Below are 24,897 nucleotides of genomic sequence, written 5' to 3' on the forward strand. Positions count from 1 at the left end.
ATAATAAGGAAAGTCTAATCTCTTTGACCAATAGAGGCATATCTGATCAACAACAACATGGTTAGCATTCGTAACAGCTCTCAAAAATCGAAGTAGTTGACTTACGTAGGAGGGACTTCGTTAGAATAAGGCTCTTCTACATCTTCAGATTCTGGTAGTCTACCACCATCTTGATGTTGATGAACTGTGTTACCACCTCCACTTGTCGAAGTTCCTGTTGGACTCATAGCCGCAGCTTGTTCGTTACCACTTGGTCCTGAACCACTGGCTGCTCCAGTATAACCACCTTGGTTTTGTACTCTGAATCTTTGAGATTCTTGGTAGGCTTCCCTTTGTTTAGCTGACATTCCGCCTGCAGCCAGACCTGCACCCGCACCTGCACCTGCACCAGCACCAGCAAGTTCTGGTGCTATTCCCGTTGGATGAGCTTGAGGCATCGGCATAGTAGCTAAGTTTTGCATGTCGTATCCTGCTCCAGCACCTGCACCTCGTCCAGCGAAACCGGCTGATGTACCTGTTGATGGGCCTCTTGAGAGATCTTGCGCTCCGTAACCTCCATCAGAGGTGGTAGCCGCTGTTCGAGGATATTGAGCCATCTGAGGCGAACCTGCTGTTGAAGCTATTCCAGGGGCGTAATATGGTTCGACAGTGGGTTCATTGGCCTCTGCGCCAAGATCGATAGGTGCTTGATGTTCAGGTCGTCCAGGATCGAACTAGAGATTTGTCGGTCAGCAAACGTAATTTTGTTTGTAGAGGTTCCGATAACTCACCATCATGTCGTCAAATTCATTTCGGTGAGACTTCTTCCTCCTGAGGAAGAACCAAAGTAAGATACCGATTATCGCGAGACCAGCGACACCGCCAACTACTCCACCAACGATAGCACCAGTGTCTATACGCAAATACAATAGTGTTAGTACACTTTGACTGTCCGCACAGATCACAAGGAAAGCTTCTCTACAACTCACTGCTGCCGCCACCTGAAGAACTTGATCCAGCACCAACTGTTGCGGTAGGTTGAAGGACTGTGGATCCGTTGGCATCGGTGACAGTGACATAGCTATGATAGAAGCGGAAGTGTCAGCTTGAATACGCGCTTTCACTGAGACTTGATTTAACTCACACAACTGTGGAACCACCTGAGACCGATTGAGATCCAGCGGGTACAGAAGTAGCAGAGGTGGCAGACGTTGCACTACCTGCAGCTGTTGTGCTTCCACTTCCAGCAGCGGAGGTGACACTACCACTTGCACCTGATGCAACGGCACTACTTGCGCCTCCACTTGATCCTCCGCTTGACGGGTCTGAAGAAGGAGCAACTGAGCCAGTGGCTGATACAGATTGACCTGGAGATGTGGTGCCAGCCGGCGAGGTGGTTCCTACTGTGCTTGAGTCGACGGCAGACGCAGATGCGGAAGGTGTAGCAGATGTAGTGGGCTCGGCAGACGATGGTTGTGCGGAGGAAGGGGCGACAGACGATATGGGGTTAGCTGAAGTGGATACTTCGGCTGAAGAAGCTATTTGTGATGAAGTAGGAACGGCGGATGTATCAGCGTCTGAAGAACCAATTGGAGAGGTAGCAGACTCGGCCATGTTGAACGATTGAAATTCAAGGAGTGAGAGGGTGGCAAGGAGGGTGGACTGATCAAGTCTTGCTTAATGAGTTGAATGAGTCTTCTATGGAAAAGTTGCAAAGCAAATTTCTTGTTGGGGATGATAGTAACGCAATGGATGACGTAGAAAAAAAGTAAGAATCGATAACCCAAGTGAAAAAGAGAAAGAGTATACGATTCTATGAAAGTTGATGAAGGATGAAATGTAAAATATAACGTGGTTTACCAAAAAAGGTGAAGATAAAAGGTTTTGAGTGGTATCGATTCAACGAAATCCACTAAAGCGACAGAACGAGGTCAAAGCTAGACAAAAGGGTGTGTGATCTGTGCGGATCTGAGTTACCCTTCTCTCCCTCTTCGTTGACAGTGTGAATTAAGGGGGAAACGAACCAAGGCAGGTATCTATGCTGTGTTGAGCAGAAAGAAGGGAATAGACCCCTAATCTGCGAGAATGATCCTTAACAGGGAGAATAAGGTAGAGGGAGAACCAGTTTTAATCTTTTTTTATTCCGACAACCCCGCTGGCATAGATCCGCTACTTGTATGCGTGTGCTCTTCCTACCAAATGTTTCAAGAAGGAAGAACAATTTGATGGCGTGGGAACGATACGATGAACTTTTAAGCTTATGTGTGATAGTAATCAAGTTCAAGGTCGTAGGAAAGTTGGAATGGAACAGACAGATAGACGCAAGCGAGCGAGCGAAAGAGTAGTTTTTCCAGGACAAAAAAAAGGGGGGATTTCGTACTTACACATGATTTTTTGTTCAGTTGATGACGATCTCTTTTCTTTCTATATTTTATCTCGTTTAGATTGGAGAATCAATGGGACTGCGACGGGTTTTGACGTCTGAAGATTGTCCAGAAGATTAAAGGAGTGAAAATCTGTGATTGGTTGAAATTTGTGGATCTCTTTTGATGTATTAGAAGTATTTTTGATGTGATAATAAAGATGGAAAAGGAAGAGATAATAGTCAATCAAAAACTGCGGATTTAGTTTGAAGGATCGAAAAAGTGCAGAAAGGTGGAGTTTGTGAGTTTTGAATAGGGGCTTTCTCTAGCTAGGGAAAAAGGAAGGCTTGGGGGTGGTTTGGGGCTTTCTGTGGTTACAATAAATTATGGAACGTTTTCCTCGAAGATTTATACGTAGTATTTCATTTTACGTTGATATGGGGTTTAAGATTCGATGTGAAAGAAAGAGAGATTTGGGATTAAGCGTCCGCCAAATATGAGGTGTAGCGAGAAAAAGAACAACGATAGACAAGATGTTTACATCGGTTTGCATCGGTTCAGCGGAGAGAAAAAAGCTGTGCTATATACGGAATCAAGAAAATTCCTAGTAAAGGCATCTGCGCGTCTGGCTTCTGTCTGAAGATTGGAATTTGAATTCTGTTAGCGTCTTTCAAGTTTATGAGTAAGAATTCCTTGCTACTGGGCGCCTCTAAGCCATGCAGAGAAATCATCACATCTTAGAACAACGAGCATACACGGAACAAGATCTGATCTCTACTCATAATGCTGATGGATCACTTACTGTCGACCCACTGAAGGAATCCCGCTGAGCTGAACAAAAGACTACGCGTCACATTCCTCCGCTTACTTTGCCATCTTATACGCATATACGCATCGGTATTACACAGTTGTTCAGCTACAATCTAAACCGTTCACCGTGAGTTCAACGATTCAATCTCACCATCGATAGCAGAGCCATCATGTGTGCACTGAGAGAAACGACATCAGCCTTCATCCATTGTTCCTCCTTCAACCGAGAATAAAGGGGATTGGGCGTGCCTATACTCGTAGCTCGATTAAGTTGATAACCAACCCTCAAAGGCGAATTCTGGGGTGAGCAATGCTGCAAATCCAGAATCAATGCGTAATTTACCAATGGTCTGGAACAGGCACTTGCGCTTAACGGGAGAGATAGGTTGACGATCATATGCTCTCAAGATTCGATCGAGCAACTAAATGAAGTATCAAACGGGAGTCGGTATCTCAAATGTAGTATGATATCCTCCTCCTCCATTTTCTTTGGGGATGGGTATGAATAATTCTTCCCTGCCAAATTTTGGTATAAGCTGACGCCCACTACCTTAGGAGTATCTGATCAGAAGGGTGCGAGTAACTTCCCAGCGCTAAGCCCGCACCTCTTCACGCTTGATACTTCATCACGAGATTTGTGAGGCGAGTGGCACATCGCATTTTTGATTGCAGAAAAAAACCTCACACGCGGGGATTCTGATTCGACACCGGGTTCGAAAATTAATATTCGCCTTGGGCGAGTTTTACCCTCATACCTTGAATTGTTGAACCTATGACTCACCGACCTCATATTACTGGTTGGTGAACACTGAAATGAAGGAAGCATTTCTAATTGACTACTGTTCTCTCTTCTCCCGTCTCTTGTTGGACCTCAAGGATATAAGTAGACGCACAAGCCATCAACCCTCCCTTCAAGGTATTGGTGATACCTCACCGCAAAATATTGTGCCGGCCGACCAGATCTTGATGGACGCAAGGATCTTTGTGGCTTTTCCGGTATCAATCGTTTCTGTTCGTTTGATTGATTGGCAAGTTACGTGACGAGAAAGTTTAATTAAAGGTATGTCACGATCATTCACTGATCCCCGTTCAAGGATAGGTCTACGTTATTACTCGGTCAATCACTCCTTGAAGGATATGTCGTCGGTCTTTTGAGTTCCACTCTTGGGCAGGTGTAAGTTAACAGATGGTCACCGTATATTCAGATATAATAGCTCATCCTTCTAACAACAACCATTATGGGCTATGACCAGTAAGTAATGCCAGATCAGTTGACTATCTTCCAGACTGATCAGTTCGGAGCCTTTCGCAAAGCATCTGGTCGATAAAGTACAGTACAATGATGTCCACTAATTAAGGTCCAAGTAGAATCGCTTTTATTGTCCTTGACAACCCGCACGAGCCGTTTGAAATCCTACTTTCCCAGTGAGAAATGATCCTAATCCTGAGAGACTAGCATCACCGTTCATTATACATAGCGTATACAGGATCAAAGAGTGGGGGAAAAGGATCAAAGAATCCAGTAAACAGGGTGGGGGGAAAGGGTTATTTCAGTAGTGACAATAACCAAAAATTAAAAACGTATTTAAACGCGAACGAACATGGATATATGGATATATATAAAGAGTCGAAGGTCATCCTTTCAATCCTTTCCTCTGCGCCCTATACCAGTACATTAAACTAAACTTGAACAATAGATCATTGACTCTACTCTGTGTCTGTAACGGCTGATTCTGTTTTGCGTATTGTCACATTGAGCAATTCCCTCATTCAGCTCTCCCAGAAGTTCATTCTAGCAATCCCTCTCAAACATACCAACGATTAATACTTGACGAATCACAACAGGATCCTGCTTGGACAGTCTCGGGACAAACTGGGATTTGATTAAACACTCAATACAGGTGAGTCAAGGATAAGGACGTCCTTTGATCGTAGTTTATCGGAAACTAAATTGATACTGATTCTTCCTTATTGTTACGAAGGTGGCGTTTATCTCATCAACTAAGAAAGCGGTAGGTAAGTGGTCTTTCTTGGTGTATATCCATCACGATCACTGTGTGATTTGATATACTAGAATAGTGAAGATCCACATTGAATATACGTACGTCCTTGGCAAACCACTCGGTATGAGTTTCGATCCTTTCAATGAATTAGGAGGAGGGTCAGCCCTTAGGTTAGATGATGGTCAAGTGAGTATTATGACTGTTATCCCCGCACCTTGCTTTCCTCAGTGGCACCAGCACTGAGTTGGTTCATCTGAGATAGTTCTTCTCGTCTCTGGTGAGTATAAACAACGAAGTGATTGCGATAGCCAAACTCATTGCCCTGATTTGTGCTTTTAGCAAGATGATTATTGTTTACCTGTAAGTCGCTAATCGCACAACTCGCTTATCGATCGGGAAGCAAGAACGCGATTGAACTTAGTTTTTGCCAGGTCGCATCGCATTCACCTGAGACCGAAGTGAGTGGCTTGCTTTTTGGTCACTTTTGCGAAAAGATTCAATACGAAAGATGATATGAAAGTGACGCTTTTGAGAAGCAAAACCAAAGTGACTTGTGTTCTTTTCATTTCACAGAGATTAGATTACATACATGATGTGTACAAATATCATGCAGGTAATATACCTGGTCAGTGACGATAACTTGACACTCGAAAAAGTCGAGGGCTGAAGATTTGGGTGGGGATACGGGACTGTACATGCACAGCAGAAGTGGCAGCTTTCTTGAACAATGGCGCAAGACGGGAAATATTGGATGTAGGATGTGGTACAGGCAAGTGGTCAGTGAATCAATCCATCTGAACGATATACTGTAAAACCCATTTTGTGGTTTTCTAAGTGGGCATTATTGATACGTGGTTTACTGTAGGGCGTTGGAGATGATTGAAGCTTACCCAAATATCATTGTAAGCTCGATCAAGGTTGACTTTAGGGGATAACTCCTTCCAATACAGCAGTCGAAATGCTGATCAATCCGATGTGGTATATTTCGACGATACAGGTGACTGGAGTTGATCTGGCTCATCCTCCAATAACGGTATTTCCTGAGAATTTCAAGTGAGCTCTTACCTCCAGACCACATACAGGTGAAAGTTGCAGGTTATCGGAGATATTCATTCCAGTCGAGCTGACTTAGATGGGCTGTTACTTGAAGATTCGAGATACACGATGTAACGAAAGGGCAAGAATATGCAGATAATACGTTTGATGTTGTACACGTGAGGGATATACATGCTGGCGTGAGTCGTGATTCCTTCATGGATCAGGTAGCAAAACCGCCACCTTGACACTCCTACATCTTGTGTATATTCAGCAGTCCCAGTCTGCTTGTCTGATTTGATATGGAATCTGATCTCAATTGTAGATGCCAGATTACCATACGATGTTGACGGAGTGTGTTCGAGTCCTTCGACCAAGTGGTTATCTGTTAGTCAAAGAGATAGAATGGATACCCAGATTACCCAATGGCGGAAATGCGGAAGAACGATTTCCTGCCATTTGTCAGTGAGTCGAAATATCTCACTCTGAACAATACGAAATCCATAAACTTTATCATTTGTCTTAGGATATTGTAAGGATTTCCCATTAGTTCACTTGAAGTGTGATTGTCAATCTCGAGACTGATAATCTTGCCAACATTACTGTATCTATTTGACAGAGAATCATTTCGTGACGCATTGATAGAACGCTCCCTCGATCCAATGGTTGGTATTCACCTCGCGGAATACATAAATAACGTCAGCGGTTTATGCGATATCAAACATACAAGACATATGGTACCTATGACACCTTGGTCAGATGGTGAGTGTTGAATTGACCGTGAACTGATTTGGACATTCCTCAATTCCGAGCGATACCAGCCAGTTTTGATAGTATTCGTAATCGCAATCACTGATTTTTAATCCCTTTTCTCAGACCCAATACTTAAATATACAGGGAGGATGACTCAACTGGCCATGTCAATCTTAGGCGGTACCATTCGAATAATGCTTTTAGATCATGGCGAATCTGATCCTGATGGAAGGTACGCAGCTGGAATAGAAGAATTGAAAGATTTATCAGGTGAACCGATTTGGTTTTTCGGTAGTGTGATAGCTAGGAAACAAGGTGAATTGGGTGATCCCTCAGAATTTCAAGATCAAGATCAAGATCAAATGGAGGAAAGACAAGAAGACGAAGGATGAAGGTAGTGATGCTTCTGTGATCAGGGATTTCGAGAGAGAATTGAGTTGGATACTTTCATTCTTTCAATCATGAGAAATGCATCAATTGAAATTGACGCACTCTTGAACACAGTGGATAAATAATTCATATCCAATACTCTGATTATTACTTCTATTAGACTGTACAACATATGAATCTGGGATCTAGTAGAGAGGACTAGATTACGAAGTGGATCAAACGAGTTGTTCATGACTCATAGAATGATCCTTGATTGATCGCTACTCTCAAAGGTGGCAAAGCTCGAGGCTCAATGCCTAGTCTATCTGATGAATCGATAGTAGCAGTAGTGGTCATTTTCAAGTTTCGATCATTCGATCTTGGTCCTAAGACATAGTCTCGATCAAACATATTTCTACCAATATCCGGACCAGTTTCGTTATGAGCCCAAGAATTAACCGATGAGGAGGATGGTCGAAGGTTGTCTCCTACTGGTGCACTGATCGAATGACGAGTTGCGGGGATCGCAGTGGAAGGTCGGCTTTTGCTAGGTGCAACCGATGACCATTCGGATGGATCAGGATGTGTGAAAGCCGTGGGAGGTGGTGGGAATCCATACGAGCTTCGACTGGACCAAGGTGGTTGTTCATCCGTCGGAGTCAGAACGTAACTCTGGATTGACTGGACAGAGGCTACGGATGATCGATGAGACGATATTTGTGATTGGGTAGATGGTCTTCTGGGCTTACTGATCGATGGTCGAGCGGTTCTATAGGACGGACAGGGTTTTAGTCAATCTGATACCTTTGTTCATCGGAGGGATAGGGAGGTGAAGACGAGGTGATAGTCCGAACGAAAAGAAACCACGGGAGGGAAGCGAGGAGAGGAGGAAGTGGGAGATGAGGAAGTTCGGCATTCAAGGGGAAAGAGTGTGTGCGAAGAATGGGGAGGATGGAGAAGAAGCAGCTTTGACGGACTCGTCGGTGGAACAAAGAACATGTTCACTCACCCTGGACAAGGACCTCTCTTCTTTTGAGCTCCGGTATAAATACACGCGGTTCCACTTTCCACACAACGCGAACAAGCACCCATATCTCCTCCACCTGCATCGCATCTAACTTTCCTACTTCTACATGCGTTACATGCCTTTGTCGTTCTCGATATTGGAGCTCTTGCTCCCATTCCAGCATAATCTACTTCATATATTGGTCCAGTCACATAAGCGGTGGATGGACGTTGGGCAGGAGAGTATTCGTATGGATGAGACGAGTGACGACGTAATAAACCTGGTCTCATACCACCATCATCACATGAAGGTGTTGGAGGTGGGAAAGGCGGCTTGTAAGGATGCGTGGAATCGAAATACATACTTTGTCGATGTGCTATAATTGGTGCAGAGAATGGAGCTGGATGGAATTGATATTGATGTTGAGACTGTTGAAGATGAAGATGACGACTCTCACTTGTCGGTGAAATCGGTTGTGGTCTAGCATAAGGTGGTGATACCTTTCCTTTTTCTTTCACTTCCCTATCTTTGTCTTGTGGACGTATTGACCCACTTGATGAAGCAGAAGAAGGTGGGGATCCTACAGAGAGCCCATTGAGTAAAGAGAATATACTACTCATTGGTCGGTTTGTTGCGTTTGGTGGTGGTAACCGACCAGAAGCAGTATCGATAGGTAAAGGACGTTTGGTGACATTTGGAGAAGAATCGTATACGAGAGAAGTTGGTGATACAGCGGGAGAAGTATTTTGTGATGAAGAAGAAATGCTTGGATTGGGTAAAGAAGAGGATAAATGTACAGGGGAAGGACCGTCACTTATTGATGTACGTAAATCGCCTCCAGCCGGCATGATAAGTCGACCTGTGGATCTATCTTCTGAGATCAACAGATGTCGAAGACGAGGTGATAATGTTGTGTCTACCATGTTGATTGCTTCAGTATCATGTATGAGAAATGGTCGAGGATAACGAAGATGGAAGCGAAATAGGTAGATGCGAAAATTGAGGATGGATCTCGTTATTCCCACAATATGTACTCATCTACGCTTTCTTTCTTCCTTTTCCTTCACACTTATTTAGCGTTTTTACTGACGTATACGGAAGCAGGGTATATGACTTGAAGGGAAGAAGAATGTGACGGGGTAGTCACTGGGCTATGAGTATGTACCAGATTATCGGCTCGGATTGGCTTTGAGGCTGTTTTATATGAGAAGACGTATCTCAGGCTTCGGGATGATCTTTTTAGGCCCTCTTAATTTGAGTTTTTTTTCCTCCTGACGAGAGTCGTCGTACTCTCTTTTATTGAGTTCCTCGGTCGTTCCCTGTTGTCTAGGACTTTCTCAACCACGTAGAAACTTCTTTCGTGGTTATTTCCCCCTCTCTATTTTTCGGTTACGATTTCAGTTACTATTCCAGTTACGGTTTCGAGATAATCCATCGGAATGGGAACTGAGGATACAAGGGAATGGAACGGAATGATCGATTGTATCTTGTTGAGATCTATCCTGATTTATCTGAATTGATATATGACCGGTACTAATGATATCAGAGATGATGGAAAGTTGTGATTGTCTGTGGTATGTCTGTGATTTGATGTGATATGTTACAGGTTTCCTTCCTGTTCTTATAATAAACCGTGTCACTGATCGAAAGCCAATGTTTGTCTAGTCCAATTCTTCGCTTCCACCGGGTGTGAGTGTCAAGACGTAACAGAGTTTGACGACAACAGACGGAGAGGGCTGTCGGGATTCGCTATGAGAATCCGATAGGTGTATTAACTGAAAGTAGGAAGAGGGTAAACTCTTCGTGATTGAGCTTATTGTTGTTCATATGTTGATTTTATGCCAAGAACATTTGGGATATCAAAGCAAATAAGATATTCCCCCAATCACTAATCTAAGATTTCCCAGCTGACAGGATGCACCGACTTTACCGATTTATTTTGATAGGGGTATTTCAGTTCTTGAAAGTCAATTGTACCAGGTGTCTCACTTTGTATACGATCCTTTCCTCCTCTTATTTCTTCTCTGTTTCCCTCTCCCCTTCCGTGGATAGATGCGATGGGATGGATGTGGTCGTGGCTGCTATTCCACACCTTCTTTTTTCTGTTTCGGAAATATAAATCGCAAGTTAGTTGTGAACAGATATATACCCTGACAACCACCAACAAAGCCGAAGTAGGTAATTCCCACAACATCGTGGTACCTGTCCTATGGTACCCCACTGAGATGGCGAATTCAGTTCTTTTGAGATTTCGACAAAACGTAAAAAACAATACGTTCCTTATAATTCTCGTCATTTTTCTCAGCTGAGAGGCGCAGACGAGCAGATCTAACAAGGCGGAAGAGGGTGGAAAGGAAACGGAGAGTAGATTAAGGTTTAACACAAGCTCAAGATGTCTCCTCTTGTCTTATGTTATCTTTTACTTTTTTTTGTCTCCACAGGAACAGACATACATATATACAAGGATAAGACAGCGGGCCCTTGTTCAATCGTTTTGAAAATAGACTTTCAGGCTAATGCAGCGGAAAAACATGATGAAAGTTTTTGACTAGTGGAAAGAAAGGTCCCACCCGATGTTGTGCCAACGTAGCGTGAGTGAGTGCGAAAGTCGCACATATCTCTAGGTACTTCAGGTTCGAGAACTTCATGGGAGCCGAAGAAGTCTGGTCGTCTAGTCGTCTAGTTGATGTGATTTACCGAAAGGAATATCGCGTCTTTCGCAATTCGAACAGAGGAGCAAGGAGACTTACAGAAGCGTCAGTCAAAAGAGATGCCCCTCTTCCTGTGATCTCACGAATCACGAAGCTTTCGCAACCGATGTTTTCAGATAATATGCATATAAAACGCCTCAATTGTGTCTCCCCAGTTTCTGAAAAATACGGTAAGACATCCGGTTCTAGAATTATCATTGGGATGTCACCACCACCACCACCACCTACGTACGCGTTGTCAGGCGTGAGTAAAGACGTGCAAGTGCACACCCTGTATTGTCTCTGCAAGGTATCAGGGTCATGCCTTCACGGCAAGTAAGGGAAAAAACGGGAATCAATTTCGTTGGTTTGGTAAAGAAAATTTGCTGACATGTATTTTGAAACCCCAATGCAATCATTTTTGGATCACTACCCGTTACTCATCCGAGACTTTCGTATGGAGGTGGCTTTCATAGCAGGACAACGATCTCACATTTGATATCAAACGTCCAAAACATACAGCGCCTTTGAATCATGCCATCTTCCGCTCCAAACGTCGACATGTGCTCGACGTAATGACTTGACGATTTAAGGGTCTTTACCACAGTACATCGATCAAAATTACTGGGTATTACCTCAGATCCTCCCCTTGTGCGATCTCTGCTTTGGGTCCCTAACACACATGTTCCAGTTTCGCACCGCCACCAATTCTAGGACCCAAATCTCTGGCAACTGTCCTATTGAACAATTCCATCATGTTTCCAAACAGACTTCTTGATAAAGCGGCATCCCACCTTCCTTTGGAGGATTCATCTCGGATGAAAGCATGCTGAGCTTGAACTTCCATAAACTGGAACAGGCGTCAACGGAGTTCCGCATACGACGAAACGTAGTGCTAATTGGTCTAAATTATAACATGGGATATCCAATCATTGTAAACGAGAGAGATCCAAACTTACAGTGAATGTCAGTCCAGCGGCATCTAATGTATCTCTGATCAGACTTCTTCCATCACGATCAACATGTGTATCCTAAATAATCATTCTCACATCAGCTAGCTTCCATTGTACGCTGTTTAAGCAAAAAAGAAGATAGAAGATATGCTAACCTGTTTCCCGAAGACCATTGTCACCTCTCCCTTACCTGCCAAATCTCCTTTTCGAATTTTGATCAATGTATCGTCTGATTTGCCTTTACCAAGTGTGGCAGAATGAACGCTATGTTGTCGATAAATTCGTTAGCTGTTCGATCATCTTGAAATGAGACTCCTTGGGAGCTTAGCTCACTCTGTAGCGAAGTAACAGAAAGATGCTAATACTCGTGGATCAAAGGCGCACTGTATAACTCAAGAGTCAGAGGTTCTGAGATGCCGACTTCTTGTTTGAGTTCAGCTTACCCGTAAAGCCTAAGCAAACATAAATCAGTCATGTCTTCTCGAGCACGGTCAAGCGATATGTACTACATACCAGATGACCACCTAAGCACATACCGGTAGAGGCGACTCTACCTGTACAATTATCCAATGAACACAAGAGATCAACGGAGAGGGTTGCGTCTTCGTCATAACCGTCCACAGTTTTCTCGATCTAGGTAGAAGAAGAAACGTCAGTTGCAATTCACGGGAGAAGTGCCGTGAGCGAAATATGAATGAGCTCACCTTGTATTTGTTCCCTCGATCTGTTCCTTCAGTGTCATAAGGGATGGCTTCGGGACCTTCGAATTCGTGGAATGATGATGGAAGAGCTACGATATATCCTTCACTGGCGATATTACTTGCGAATCTATGTGAAGATGTAAGCTTGGGACATGACGGTGGAACACTGATAGATTAGCTCGCCTTTCTACCGGACCTGTTACTTGGTATATCTCTGAGAAGACGACACCTATTTGATGACTAGTCAGCGCCAGTCACCCGATGTAACGGAACGACCTCAGCTCACATCCTGGGAATTTGGCTTGAGGATAATCTGGGACATTGGGTTCCACCAAGTAGATTCGGATGGTCCCCGCTCTTCCATTTGCCTTGGTGGGCACGTCTCTGTAAGATGTCTTGATCAACATGTTTGCGGTTGCTTCAGATGCTTTCAAAACTATATCAATGGAATAGCAGATGTGTACATGTACCAAAGTATGCGGAATGACGGACCGAAAGGAAGGAATGCGGAGATTGGATTTGGTTCCGCTGGAAGATACGAAAGACGACGATCCGAGTCAAAAATTGAGAAAGTAAGATTAAGAATAAATCTTACGCGAGATTTGAGATAAGAGGGAAAAAAAAGAAAATATTAACAGATCATCTTGAGAATCATTGTTCTTCTCCATGCTTCCACTGCTATACAGAGACCTCACAACCCACTTCCTCATAACTCGATATTAAGTGAATCCGACACCGCACAGCGAATCCCGCCCGTCCTTGTATTATCCTTCGTCATGTCTGCTCCTGCAATGATCCGACTTGCTCGACCACGAGCGTTGAGGTCTGTTCGATATCCCTTGGCCAGAGGTTACGCTACTGAGCTGAAGGTCAGTGTACTTCAGCCCTAACTCATTTGAAAAGTATGCTTACGATCTGTAACTCAATCGCCCCTACAGCCGAACTCATCATTCACCAAAGTCACCCATCCAGACTCTTCGACTCCAGCATCAACACAAGAATTGATCAAAGACCATTCGCAGTATCTGCTCAATACATACGTCCGACCACCATTACTCTTCACCCATGGAAAAGGACTCACACTAGTGGATTCATCGAATCGTGAATATCTGGATTTCACAGCTGGTATTGCTGTAACGGCATTAGGTCATTCCGACGATGGAGTCAATCAAGTGATTAATGAACAATCATCTAAAATCAGCCATGCGTCCAATATATACTGGAATGAACATGCTGGAGAACTCGCTAAATCATTAGTCGAGAAAACGAAAGAACACGGTGGATTAGGATTAAGTGTAGGTTTAGGATCAAAGGGTGAAGAGAAAAATGGCAAGGTATTTTTCGCCAATTCAGGAACTGAAGCGAATGAAGGAGCATTGAAATTTGCCAGAGCAATAGGAAAAACTGTATCAGAAGATAAAGTTGAAATTGTTTGTTTCACAAATGCTTTTCATGGTAGATCAATGGGTGCATTAAGTTGTACACCTAATCCAAAATATCAAGCTCCTTTCGCACCATTAATTCCAGGTGTCAAAGTTGGAAAATACAATGAGACAGATCAAAATGTGATCAATGAATTAGTTAATGAAAAGACTTGTGGTATAATAGTTGAACCAATTCAAGGTGAAGGTGGTGTAGGTGAAGGACAAGTTGAATTCTTCCAAAAATTAGCAAAGCGAGCAAGGGAAGTAGGGGCTGTTTTGATTTATGATGAAATTCAGGTGAGTCGATTCCCCAGTCCAGGAATGTTTTCAATGGAAATGATAGTGAACGAAGGCTGATCCTGTTTACTGCGACCTATCAGTGTGGTCTTTTCAGATCAGGAACGATGTGGGCTCATTCTGAATTCCCCATCGAGGCTCAGTAAGTGGATTGCATTTCGCTCTCTCCCACGTCGTTGCTCTTCCTTGCATCCCGTCGTTTGCATCTCTCTGTCTACCTTCATACACTGACTGCTTTACATTTTCCAGACCTGATATCATCACCATGGCCAAACCTCTATCGAATGGATTTCCAATTGGAGCCATAATGGTGCGATCAAGTATTGCAGAAATCATTTCACCAGGAATGCACGGTACCACGTTTGGTGGACAACCATTAGCAACAGCAATCGGTGTTCACGTCTTAGATAGATTATCAAATCCTTCATTCCAACAAAACCTTAAATCCGTTTCGACTCATCTCGATACAGGCATTCGAAGGTTACCTAAATTATTCCCTGAATTGATCAACGATGAATTACGAGGCAGAGGTTTAATTAGGGGAATAGCATTCAAAGATCTAAAAGCACCTTCGGAGTTAGTCAAATTGGCAAGAGAAAGAGGTTTATTACTTTTAACCGCAGGCTCAGATGCAGTAAGATTAGTTCCTGCTTTGACTGTCTCAAAAGATCAATGTGATCACGCTTTGGCAGTCATAGAAAGCTGTTTGAGTATTTTGGTCGAAAATGGTTTTGGTGAAAAGGTATAGATAGATGGTCTGTTTGTAAAAAGGTCGCACAATCGACATCATGCATCTTTGTAAATAGGAATGAGAGGAGCAGAAGAAATCATGCTAAACATCATTGCATATTCTGTGCATATTTTGTGCGTAGAACAAGTAACAGTCCAAAAGCATTTCAAGCGGACTTGCTTTAAACTTGCTCAATATGAGACCAAAAAGAAGACAAAGACGATGATTAGGAAGAATGACGATGAATACTAGATATGAGGAATGAAAGTGCTTGATATTTTTTTTTCTGATTGATTCGATTGACTAAAATGAATATGTATTTGAAATTGTGCAGGGTGAAGATATTCCGAGTATGAAAAGGTAAAATGAAAGACGAGAGGAATCAAAATGAGGAGAATCGGATAGAACGTTCCTGGGTATATGTTGTTGAGATGGAAGAATATGATATGCGAGAGGGAGGTTCCATGCTGATCCGCAGAATCGCAGAAAGTGGACATTGCTTCAATCATTGATGTGAAACTTGAACATTGCTCAACCCTACAAATGGACCACGTACAGATATATCAGTATTGAGGTTTCGACAGCTGGAAATCGGTAGAATTATTTACCTTGAGTGACACCTTCAACACCTTGATCGGGTGTAGTGGCATTACCGACACCTCCGTATCCACCCCTACCCGTTACGTTTGCTCTTATCGGATGGGGTCCTACATGAGGGAAATAAGGTCCAGTAGCAGTGTTAGGACTAGAATTGGCAGCCGTAGGCGAAGGTGGCATGGGACCAAAAGCTGAAGTACCTGACAAGGATCTCGAAAAATTCATATGTGATATATCAAGTGACTGGTGCCTCATCGCTGGATTAACTCTAGGTTGGCTATGAGGATGAGGTGGATGAGTATTTGAATGTCCGGTTGATGCTTGTCGAACTCTATCTTGGATGATGGGATCCGAATCTCGTTTGGAATGATCAGATTCAGTTCGAGTGGGTTGCTGAGAACGTGTCGTTACTCAGCATCAGGCCCACTAAATTAATAGGAAGGCTGGGGTTACTTACTGCCGATCCTGGCCAGAGATCCGATCCTCTCTGGGGGTTTTGGTAGCTCAATGGTCCAGCAAATCCTAGTGCACCATCATCTGTGGAACGATAGGGCCCGCCCGGACCATTGAAAAGAGCTCGCACATCCGTGGATACAGTGACAGGTCGTTGTCGTCGCTCGACAAGGGATTCTCCTTCCGCTTCTGTAATACATGTTAGCTCTACCGAAGAGTTCGTCTACGACCCAAACGAAAAACCTACCGTTGTTGTTAGCACCGGTAGCTAGAAGCTTACTGTTGAAGTGAGAAAAGGCATCGGTAAAAGAATCAACCCTTTTCGTAGCGTTGGACGGGTATACCTGGATCTGTATTCACAATCGCGATTAGCGTCAAAACAAGTTAAGTGGGTATACATGTGGTCACGTACCTTGTTTTGACCTAGCCATTCCTCCAGAGCATCTCTAGCTGTTCCTAAGAAGTCAATGTTGCTTCTCTGACATCTGAATTTGAAGATTGCCTCATCGCCTTGACCGAATTTGGCAGAAGGTACGATGGCGATTTGATGATCCCTCTTGACTCGTTCGGTGAACAGAATGAAATCTGTCGAGGTGACTAGACGAGTTAGTTCGGGATTAGGTGGAACGTGAAGATCAGCTTCGAATGGTACGTGATCCTATTCATACAATTTCAGTCAGTGAGAATCGCTTGAAGTACGTGACGAGCGGGTGACTGACCAGTAACATCGCAGCTGCGATATGTACTTGAGACTCGGGTCCGAATATAGTGACGATATCACTTGCACTTTCCTTGTATGGAAATCGGACGACTGAATTGGTCTTTTGTTCGATATCATGGATGAATATACTCTTTTCTCCTAGAAGAGTTCGATGATATCGGCGAGGTATTGAAACACTCTCAACAGTATAATCTTTATCCTATTTCGAACAAGGTTGATTAGCTCGAGCATGATTAATCGCTCTTGTTGATACGATGTCTGGATAGTACAACTTACCTTAGGGTTGACCAACTCCATTACGGATTGTTTAAGACTTTCCAGATTGATGGCGTTCTTAGCTGGAGTTCTAGCTACTACGTTATCCTCATTATCTATATATCCACCTAGTGCTGCGAATTCTTCAGCATTCGAAAATTTGACGTAGACCCCGTATAACTTCATTATCCTTTGAATGTTCTTGCCTCCGACACCTATGATCCTCTTGTGATAACTTTCCGGAACATGGAATGAGACTTCGGCAGGTAGTTCTTCTTGTAACATTGATAAACCTTGTAATGAACCTAAATCAGATCCAGATACATCCATCAAGAAATTGTAATCATTGAAAGTCTCAAACTTGATTTTGACTCCTGCCATCTTCATGATTTTGTTGATTTTACCATTCTTCTTCCCAGAAATGAACTCTCGGTGTTCATTCGCCAATTCAATCTGGAACCGGATCTCATGGTGGAAATTCTAAGAATGGACCATCCGTCAGTAAGGCAACCTTGTATAATTGTTATGTGCGCAGAGTTCAAATGGACTTACATGGATAGCCTCAAGCTCAAGAACCATCATGACAGCCGCTCTGACTTCCTGTTCCAAGCCGTGCATCTCGAAACAGTTTGACTTGAATACCACTTCTGCTCCTGTCGCATGTGCTATACCTTTGAGGATAGGCTGCATCTGAGCAGGGTTGAGGGTCGCTTGTGGCATGAGTACATCGAACGAGATGGGCAGAAGCCAGAAAGAGGCGACATAAAATTGACATGCCTGAATAAGGAGATGTAAGCCTTGACGTCTTACCAGAAACGTAAGAGTGTCAAACTAACCAGACCCATCACACTTCTTATTGTTCTTTCAATGTTCACCCGATGATCACCAAATACAGTGATCAAACTCGCTTGTGAACCCACAGAAGGCACTTGGATGTAAGTCCCATTGTCATTCATTATCCCTTTAACTTCTTCCAAACGTTCAGTAAGAAGCCAATCCAATTTCCTAGGAAGAATGGCGGTGTCTCGGGAGATGACGAGTTTACTCTGAAATCATCGGACATGATTATCAGCTAAAGTATCGTAGGAAAGGGATTAACCGACTCACTTTTTGGACAGCAACATTCAGGAGCATATCTCTGGCTCTTTGTACGCCAAAGAATTCTCCAGTAATCCAGATTTGATTTGCTTTCCCCAATAGACCTTGTTCTCCTCCATGTACACTAAGACCTGGATGAGGTCCATTACCATATTGACCTATATTCGGCCCCATTCCAACATTCATTTGACCCATACCCATTCCTATACCCGGACCCATAGGTCCACCTCCCATACCTACATGCATGTGAGTTTGACCATGTCCTCCATGTCCGTGTTGACTATAAGGCATGTTGTTCATACCTGGACCCATCCCCATTCCTGGACCAGGTCCATGACCGTGACCGTGGCCATGGCCGGGTCCATGACCATGTCCCATGTTCATACCTTGCATGCCATGATGTATGTTAGGTGGCATGGGTGATGCAATTCGACTGTTTGGAATACTTTGATAGCCAGTATGCATCGATGACATACCCGTATGATTGACCGACACTGGGGGTGGTGGACCATGCATCGGGTACTGCATTCCTGGCCCATTGTAAGGCATCCCTCTTGTAGTCGAAGGGTCGATATGAAGGGGTTGGGGTTGATAAGGGTAATGAACATGTTGATGAGGATTGTAGATAGGTGGAGCATTATTACGTTGCTGTTGAGGGTGTTGGTGCTGATGTTGATTATGATGATGGTGTTGTTGCTGTGGTGGAAAGTTGCCGTTCATGCCTCCCATTCCCATAGGTATTCCGTTCATTCCATTCATGCCCATATTACCAGGGCCATGAGGTCCGGGTGGGGGTCCAGGTGTGGATCCTGGACCCATACCTCCGGTCATTTGCATACCGACATTTCCAGTAGGCTGCATGCCCATGCTATTCAAACCCCGATATCCGACTCCTTGCTGTTGACCTGGTTGAGGTGGATTCAGTACTCCAACAAGGGGGGTGGGATAGTATATGTTGGTGGCTGTTTCTTCCTGGATCGACTGAATGACACCTCTTTTCCGAGAAGCGATGATATTGTGGAGTTTATAATCGATATCGCATACTTCTGAATGAAGACCGCTCTGTTTGGGAGAAGGCAAAAGGTGAGCATTCAGGAGAGAGAGCGGAAGCGTGATCCGTTAATTGACTTACGAGTTCGTCTAGCATGACTAGTAGTCTGACTTTGGCCACTTCGACACTCTCCAGGGGACCAGTAATGACCAATTCACACATCCGCTCAGTCTCAAGACCGTAGGTTACTGGTGCGTTGGGGGGAGGGATAGTAGCTAGAGGATCACTAGAAAGGGGATTCGAAGGAGCCGCAGATGTCTCTGTTGAAACGGTCCCGTTGGTATTTTCAGGTCCAGCACTTCCTTCTCTTTGCGAATTTGTTTTTGTTGATATGATTGTTTCTCCTTCAGTTTGAGTAGATTGTGTCGCGTTTTGACCATCAGCGGTAGCAAGTATAGTACCACCTACACCTGCACCAGGTATTTCAACATTCAAGACCGCTATATGAGCTTTACTATCTAAAGCTATTTCGTCCAATCTTCTCTTGACGTCAGCTTTCAATGGACTTATAGTTGCTAAAGGAGATTCTAAGATTTCAGTCCTTGCAACCTTTAATATTGTTCTATTATCTTTTGGAGTTTCACGTAGTATAGCCCCTCTTGCAGCCATAACAGATTGATATCCACCTGATAGATGGAAATTCCAAGTTGTAGTTGATGGTATAGGCGAGTCAGGATTACCACTTCCGATTCCATTGATGTTAACATTGGTGTTACTGGTACCATCTATTGAACCATTTGATGATGTAGCTAGATCTACTCCAATCGATTCTTTTGTGACTGTTACTAAACATCCTTCACGTGTCGTTATATCAAGGCACATCTTCTGGACTGCCGCCCAATCTCTCTCAACTTGACCAGCGGTGGTCAAGGTCGTAGAAGATGATTTACCAGGTGGAGTAGTTGCAGAAGTGACATTTGGAAGAGGTATAGTCGGGATAACACCTGATCCAGGTAAAGCAAGAGATGAAGGTAAAGGTGAACTTGAAGGTCGTATAGATCGAGGTGATGGTCGATGATACGTGAAAGAAGTAGTATACAGATCCATTTTGAATGTCCTACGATTTCTTCGTGTTTTCGGTCAAATGGAGGCAAGCGGTTTATATTGGATATGGGGTATCGATGTTGAATTATTCACAGTGATTTCAAGTACGCGTTCGAGGTATCTTGAAGTATTCTTTCTCTGGTATTTGTCGATGGACAAGAGGTGAAGAGAGACCAGGCAAAGCTTGACAAGCTAAGAAACGATGGAAGAAGTAAGCAAGTCGATCAACCAAAATCTCGGATATGTATAGAAGGGATATCAAGAACAGAAGGCCAAAGTCAATAGGAGAGCGAGGAAAGACCAAGGAGTAAGGAGGGAGAAAGATCAATAAAGACGAGAGGTGGAGTATATATCTATATTTGAATGAAAGGAGGAAGGCTGAATGAGTATGTTTGACAGTGGCCTTTGATGTGTGTCTCATATCCAAAGATATATCACCAGTCGAGTACAAATGAATCATTTCGTGGGGTAGAACCGGGAAAAGGCAAGACAAAGGTAAGAGAGGCCATATGGCGTTTGTCTTGGGTCTTCCGTCCCTTCTGAACGGAACCAAGAGTGATTTGAAAAGAGTACTAGGTGGTGGGCTTTGCCAAATAACAACATCATGAACAAAAACTAATGGACTTACTGTGCTTGATAACAGAGCAGAGAAACCTCCCAGTCAGCTTATTTACTATTCCTAAGTCTGACCCTGTGACTTTATTTATATATATACCTATTCTATGAAGATATCAATCTCGATCCGTCGTCGTTGACCTCGCAATGCGTGAACCTCGAAGGTGTATATCGTTTATATGGGGGGTATTTAGTGACTAATCCCTCTCCTTCTTTGGTTAGAAGGGGGATCAAGACAAGTTATCAATGCTGAATATGATACTAGGACAAGGATATGAGAATGATCTTTAGAAGTTGCTTCAGTGCAATCGGATGATAGAAAGGCGCGTTGATGAATCAATTCTTTCATTCTTTCACCCGTAGATCGATTTATCGGGTCCAATCAAACAATCAAATGTGGCATCATACTACTTCCACCTCAATGAGCTTATTTCTTCCTTTATCTGAGTTGCTTTGTATCACCACCGGGCAACGGTGGTAGAGAGGTATAAGAGAAACATGCCACTGAGGATATACATATGCAACAAGGATATCGATCGTAGCCAATAATATTGAGAAAACAGAGGGAAATGTAAGATGTAAAATGCTAATGTGTGATGTGTCTGTCTGTGCCTATGCAACCCTAATGATTCGTTGTTATACCTCCTGTCTTCTTATCGATCAAAACTGCTCTTCCTCTGAATTGAGCGTTTATATCTCTTTCTCTCAAAGCTCGATTTTCGTTGTAAGAACTCGTGTTGATTGGCTTTTCCACAACGAATTCACCTTCATCATCTTCTACCATTTCAGGATCAGCATCGCCATCTTCATCTTCTGCAGCTTGAGTAACCCATCGACGAGTGACAAGTGGGTTGATTTGGAACCGTTCTTGATAATGCTCATGTTCTGGACATACTATGATTGACAGATAATCAGCATATTACATCTTTCGAGAACGCGATAGTACTGTTGTACTTACGTGAATCACGAGAAGGAGGTATACCTTGTCCGAAAGATAGATCTCGCATATCAGGATGTAGGTATGCTCGATCTGATTCACTCATTTCAGCTACCGGAGGTCTTGGACTGTGGGGCGAGATTTTGCAGCTAAACTTACGTCTGCCATCTTCATCCTGATGCAATTCCCCGCATTTCCCATCCAAAGGATCTACTATCTCATCTCTACCTTCTTCTTCGTCCTCTTCTCCTTCTCTAGGTGCTAAGAAAGGATGGCGAAGAGCCTGAGCAGCTGTAAGTCTTCGCGTACAGTCCAATCGTAGGAGTTTACTACACAGGTCAATAGTTTGATCAATCGCTACTATATGCTCCTGAGCGTCCTTGGGGGTAGGATTAGTCATATGCGGTGTGTATATATGAGGATTGAGTTTCAGGACTAAAGAAGCGAGGGTTGGTGGGTGAGAGTCGAGAGTAGGAACATTGGAGATGATCGTCCGGTCTGACACGGTTATGATAAGCTCGAACTCAAGTACGGTTAAATGGTAGAGAAGAGGCTCACTGTGAAGAAGAGCACATTTTTCCATTGGACCTCTGCCGAAGATGGCAGCGATCTCCATCAAAGCTTCGATGTCATCACTTGAGTTGAAGACGGGAAATTTGTGACTTAGAATTGAAAGAAGCATAACTCCCGCAGACCAGATATCGATTGCTACCGTTTGATCTGGACATTTGAGCAGCACTTCAGGAGCTCTGAAACCTCTTGTACCAGCTCTGTTCGTCTTGATACTCGGTCTCTTATCTTCATGAGGAAAGCCAACCCGTCCTTCGCCTTGCTTGGTCTTCTTACGGGCGTCATAAACAGCTTGTTCCACAACGGGCGTCTCACTGGTTTTGATCCTCGAGCCATGAAGGGCTAAGGGCGTTGCAGGGGAATGTTGACATGTTGGTTTACGTGGAGGGTAATACCGCTGTCACACTGATTAGCCATGTACAGAAAAATGGAAGCGAAATGAGGGAGGAGCGTACCTCTGCAAGACCGAAATCCACTAGAACACCACCTCCAGTCTCGTAGTCATAAAGGAAGTTTGCTGGTTTGACATCGCGATGAACGATACCACGCTTGTGAATATCTTTCAAAGCCCGGAACAAACTTCGAAGGTAAGACCGTATATGTGGTGGGTCCATATGTCGATAGAAATGCTTCATGTCTGGGTTAGTCATGCTCAGTGCTGTATATGTTGATTGCTAGCTCACTCTGAAATCATCACTTCGATGAAATGGTAGTACAATTATGATTTGGTCCTCTTCTCTGAAAGCACTGATTAGTTGCGAAACATTTCGACAACCTCTGCAGACATGAGGACACGTCAGCTTGTTTCACTCGCACTGAGCCAGGCAGAATAGCTGACCTTAGAGCTTCAAGAATAGCCAGTTCATTCTCGATTCTTGCCGGACTACTAGTAGCCAATATCTTCTTGAGGGCAACTTTGACTTCTCCATGATTATCAACATCAAGATATGGGCTATCAGGTTTCCCGCTCCAGTACTCATTTGAATAGGTGTGATTTAGACAATCATGAGCAAGATATACCGACGAGAAAGTACCTTTCAGAAAGCAAAAATTATCAGTCACCGATCCTTTTTCTCCCTTTCTCCGACAAGAAAGTGATGCGAGTGAGAGAGCGAGAAAAAAAGACTTACCTTCTCCTAATCTATCCACTACACGATATGGTAAAAAACCTTCCAAACCTTCAATGCCATCTCTCAGAATTGTTAAACTATCTGTAAGATGCCTTATATCCCTTTTAACAGCTGTTCTCTCCAGAACTGGACGATGATCCATTTCATATTCATCTGAATCACCTGAATGATAACTTTCAGGTGAATTTCTTTCCTCAAAATTATCAGAACAAGCTTGCTCATTTAAATCTACGAAAGACTGTGCATTTGATGAACGTGGAATTGAATTCGCTACACCTTTTAAACCTTCTATCACTTGTGTCATTTGATCATGCATGCCACCAGCGGAATTTGCTTGTCGTGAAGAACTTGATTTTCGAGTTTGCACGGTAATTTCTGCAGATGGTGGTGGCATCGTATGTCTAGAATCAATATTTAATGGAATTGGTTTGTGTGCAATTTGGATAGAGTCTACTTGTTCTTCCACCAAATCTTGTGGTTCATGACTTTCTTCCAATTCAACAAGGTAATCTTCTTCATCTCCTTCTAAATCTCCTTCTTCCGGAGACTGTCGAGATTCGTCGTCATCCTCTTCTTCTTCAACGAAAAATTCATGTTCTTCAAGTCGATGTTTACCTTCTTCATCCATTACGATTGTTTGATCCCCTGTGTCATTTTCTTGTTCTTCCATTTGATCTTCTTCGACTTCAGTTTTACCAGTTCCAGCTTGTTCTGAAAATAAGACACTTCCATCTTCACCTTCACCTTCATCATTTTCGCTCGTTTCTATACATTGACGGATATCATCTTGATCATGAGCGTATGAACTCGGTCCTGCTCCTGTAGTAGTTGGGTAAATTGATGCTGGTCCAGAGGCGTTTACTCCTTGACCTTCATCTTCCATAATTCGGTAAGAAGACGTTCCCGTTCCCTCTGCATATTGATCAACTTCCAATGTATGTAAGAAGGTATTTGTATTTGAATCATCATCTATAGGTGTGGCTTCCCTTAATCTATTTACGCGTTTCGATTGTGATTGTCTTTTAGGTGAATTGGAATTGGATCCTTCACGTTGACGTTTGTTTGAACGCGAAGTACCATTGGATGTCGATACTGGATTATGGGAAGGTACAGCTAGTCGTTGAGATGGACGCGACGAGGAAGAAGCATCAAATTCTTCAAATTCAAGTGGCCATGTTGTTATTCTTGATGCTGGTGGTGACAGTGATGCGGATATGGAGGTCATGACTTTTTATTCGCTATTCCGATTCAACAAGTTTTATGAGCCGCCCCGACAAGACCAGGCGACGCTTTTCAAGAGCTTGTACTCAAGA

At 43.5% G+C, this 24,897-nt stretch overlaps 7 protein-coding genes across 7 annotated transcripts; 2 read left to right on the top strand and 5 right to left on the bottom strand.

Annotated features, from left to right (window-relative positions):
* Positions 1 to 101: 101 nt before the first annotated feature.
* On the bottom strand, positions 102 to 1,593 carry IL334_007661 (uncharacterized protein; the record flags this gene model as incomplete). Its single annotated transcript, XM_062939351.1, has 5 exons — positions 102 to 713; positions 771 to 892; positions 969 to 1,060; positions 1,124 to 1,304; positions 1,347 to 1,593. The coding sequence occupies 5 exons, from the start codon at positions 1,591 to 1,593 to the stop codon at positions 102 to 104; spliced, it is 1,254 nt and encodes a 417-aa protein (XP_062795402.1).
* A 3,685-nt stretch (positions 1,594 to 5,278) lies between these two features.
* IL334_007662 (uncharacterized protein) lies at positions 5,279 to 7,335 on the top strand (the record flags this gene model as incomplete). Its single annotated transcript, XM_062939352.1, has 11 exons — positions 5,279 to 5,341; positions 5,495 to 5,515; positions 5,587 to 5,613; positions 5,729 to 5,780; positions 5,859 to 5,931; positions 6,021 to 6,057; positions 6,153 to 6,208; positions 6,306 to 6,390; positions 6,516 to 6,655; positions 6,810 to 6,952; positions 7,067 to 7,335. The coding sequence occupies 11 exons, from the start codon at positions 5,279 to 5,281 to the stop codon at positions 7,333 to 7,335; spliced, it is 966 nt and encodes a 321-aa protein (XP_062795403.1).
* Positions 7,336 to 7,561: 226 nt separating this feature from the next.
* Positions 7,562 to 9,241, bottom strand: IL334_007663 (uncharacterized protein; the record flags this gene model as incomplete). The annotated part of the gene is made up of 2 exons (XM_062939353.1): positions 7,562 to 8,081; positions 8,322 to 9,241. The coding sequence occupies 2 exons, from the start codon at positions 9,239 to 9,241 to the stop codon at positions 7,562 to 7,564; spliced, it is 1,440 nt and encodes a 479-aa protein (XP_062795404.1).
* Positions 9,242 to 11,681: 2,440 nt separating this feature from the next.
* Positions 11,682 to 13,069, bottom strand: IL334_007664 (uncharacterized protein; the record flags this gene model as incomplete). Its single annotated transcript, XM_062939354.1, has 9 exons — positions 11,682 to 11,858; positions 11,968 to 12,039; positions 12,117 to 12,225; positions 12,295 to 12,344; positions 12,405 to 12,413; positions 12,475 to 12,594; positions 12,666 to 12,789; positions 12,846 to 12,891; positions 12,949 to 13,069. The coding sequence occupies 9 exons, from the start codon at positions 13,067 to 13,069 to the stop codon at positions 11,682 to 11,684; spliced, it is 828 nt and encodes a 275-aa protein (XP_062795405.1).
* Positions 13,070 to 13,438: 369 nt separating this feature from the next.
* On the top strand, positions 13,439 to 15,131 carry IL334_007665 (uncharacterized protein; the record flags this gene model as incomplete). Its single annotated transcript, XM_062939355.1, has 4 exons — positions 13,439 to 13,531; positions 13,601 to 14,383; positions 14,467 to 14,525; positions 14,633 to 15,131. 4 exons carry the CDS (start codon positions 13,439 to 13,441, stop codon positions 15,129 to 15,131), a joined length of 1,434 nt encoding a protein of 477 aa, XP_062795406.1.
* A 487-nt stretch (positions 15,132 to 15,618) lies between these two features.
* On the bottom strand, positions 15,619 to 20,335 carry IL334_007666 (uncharacterized protein; the record flags this gene model as incomplete). The annotated part of the gene is made up of 11 exons (XM_062939356.1): positions 15,619 to 15,650; positions 15,722 to 16,103; positions 16,168 to 16,352; positions 16,411 to 16,513; positions 16,576 to 16,821; positions 16,883 to 17,083; positions 17,161 to 17,619; positions 17,692 to 17,916; positions 17,976 to 18,185; positions 18,247 to 19,299; positions 19,370 to 20,335. 11 exons carry the CDS (start codon positions 20,333 to 20,335, stop codon positions 15,619 to 15,621), a joined length of 4,062 nt encoding a protein of 1,353 aa, XP_062795407.1.
* A 1,234-nt stretch (positions 20,336 to 21,569) lies between these two features.
* Positions 21,570 to 24,809, bottom strand: IL334_007667 (uncharacterized protein; the record flags this gene model as incomplete). Its single annotated transcript, XM_062939357.1, has 8 exons — positions 21,570 to 21,841; positions 21,906 to 21,977; positions 22,044 to 22,382; positions 22,443 to 22,851; positions 22,910 to 23,083; positions 23,138 to 23,231; positions 23,293 to 23,488; positions 23,585 to 24,809. The coding sequence occupies 8 exons, from the start codon at positions 24,807 to 24,809 to the stop codon at positions 21,570 to 21,572; spliced, it is 2,781 nt and encodes a 926-aa protein (XP_062795408.1).
* Positions 24,810 to 24,897: the final 88 nt, after the last annotated feature.

This window comes from Kwoniella shivajii, chromosome 11 (assembly GCF_035658355.1).
Source record: "Kwoniella shivajii chromosome 11, complete sequence".
Taxonomy (NCBI): Eukaryota; Fungi; Basidiomycota; class Tremellomycetes; order Tremellales; family Cryptococcaceae; genus Kwoniella; species Kwoniella shivajii.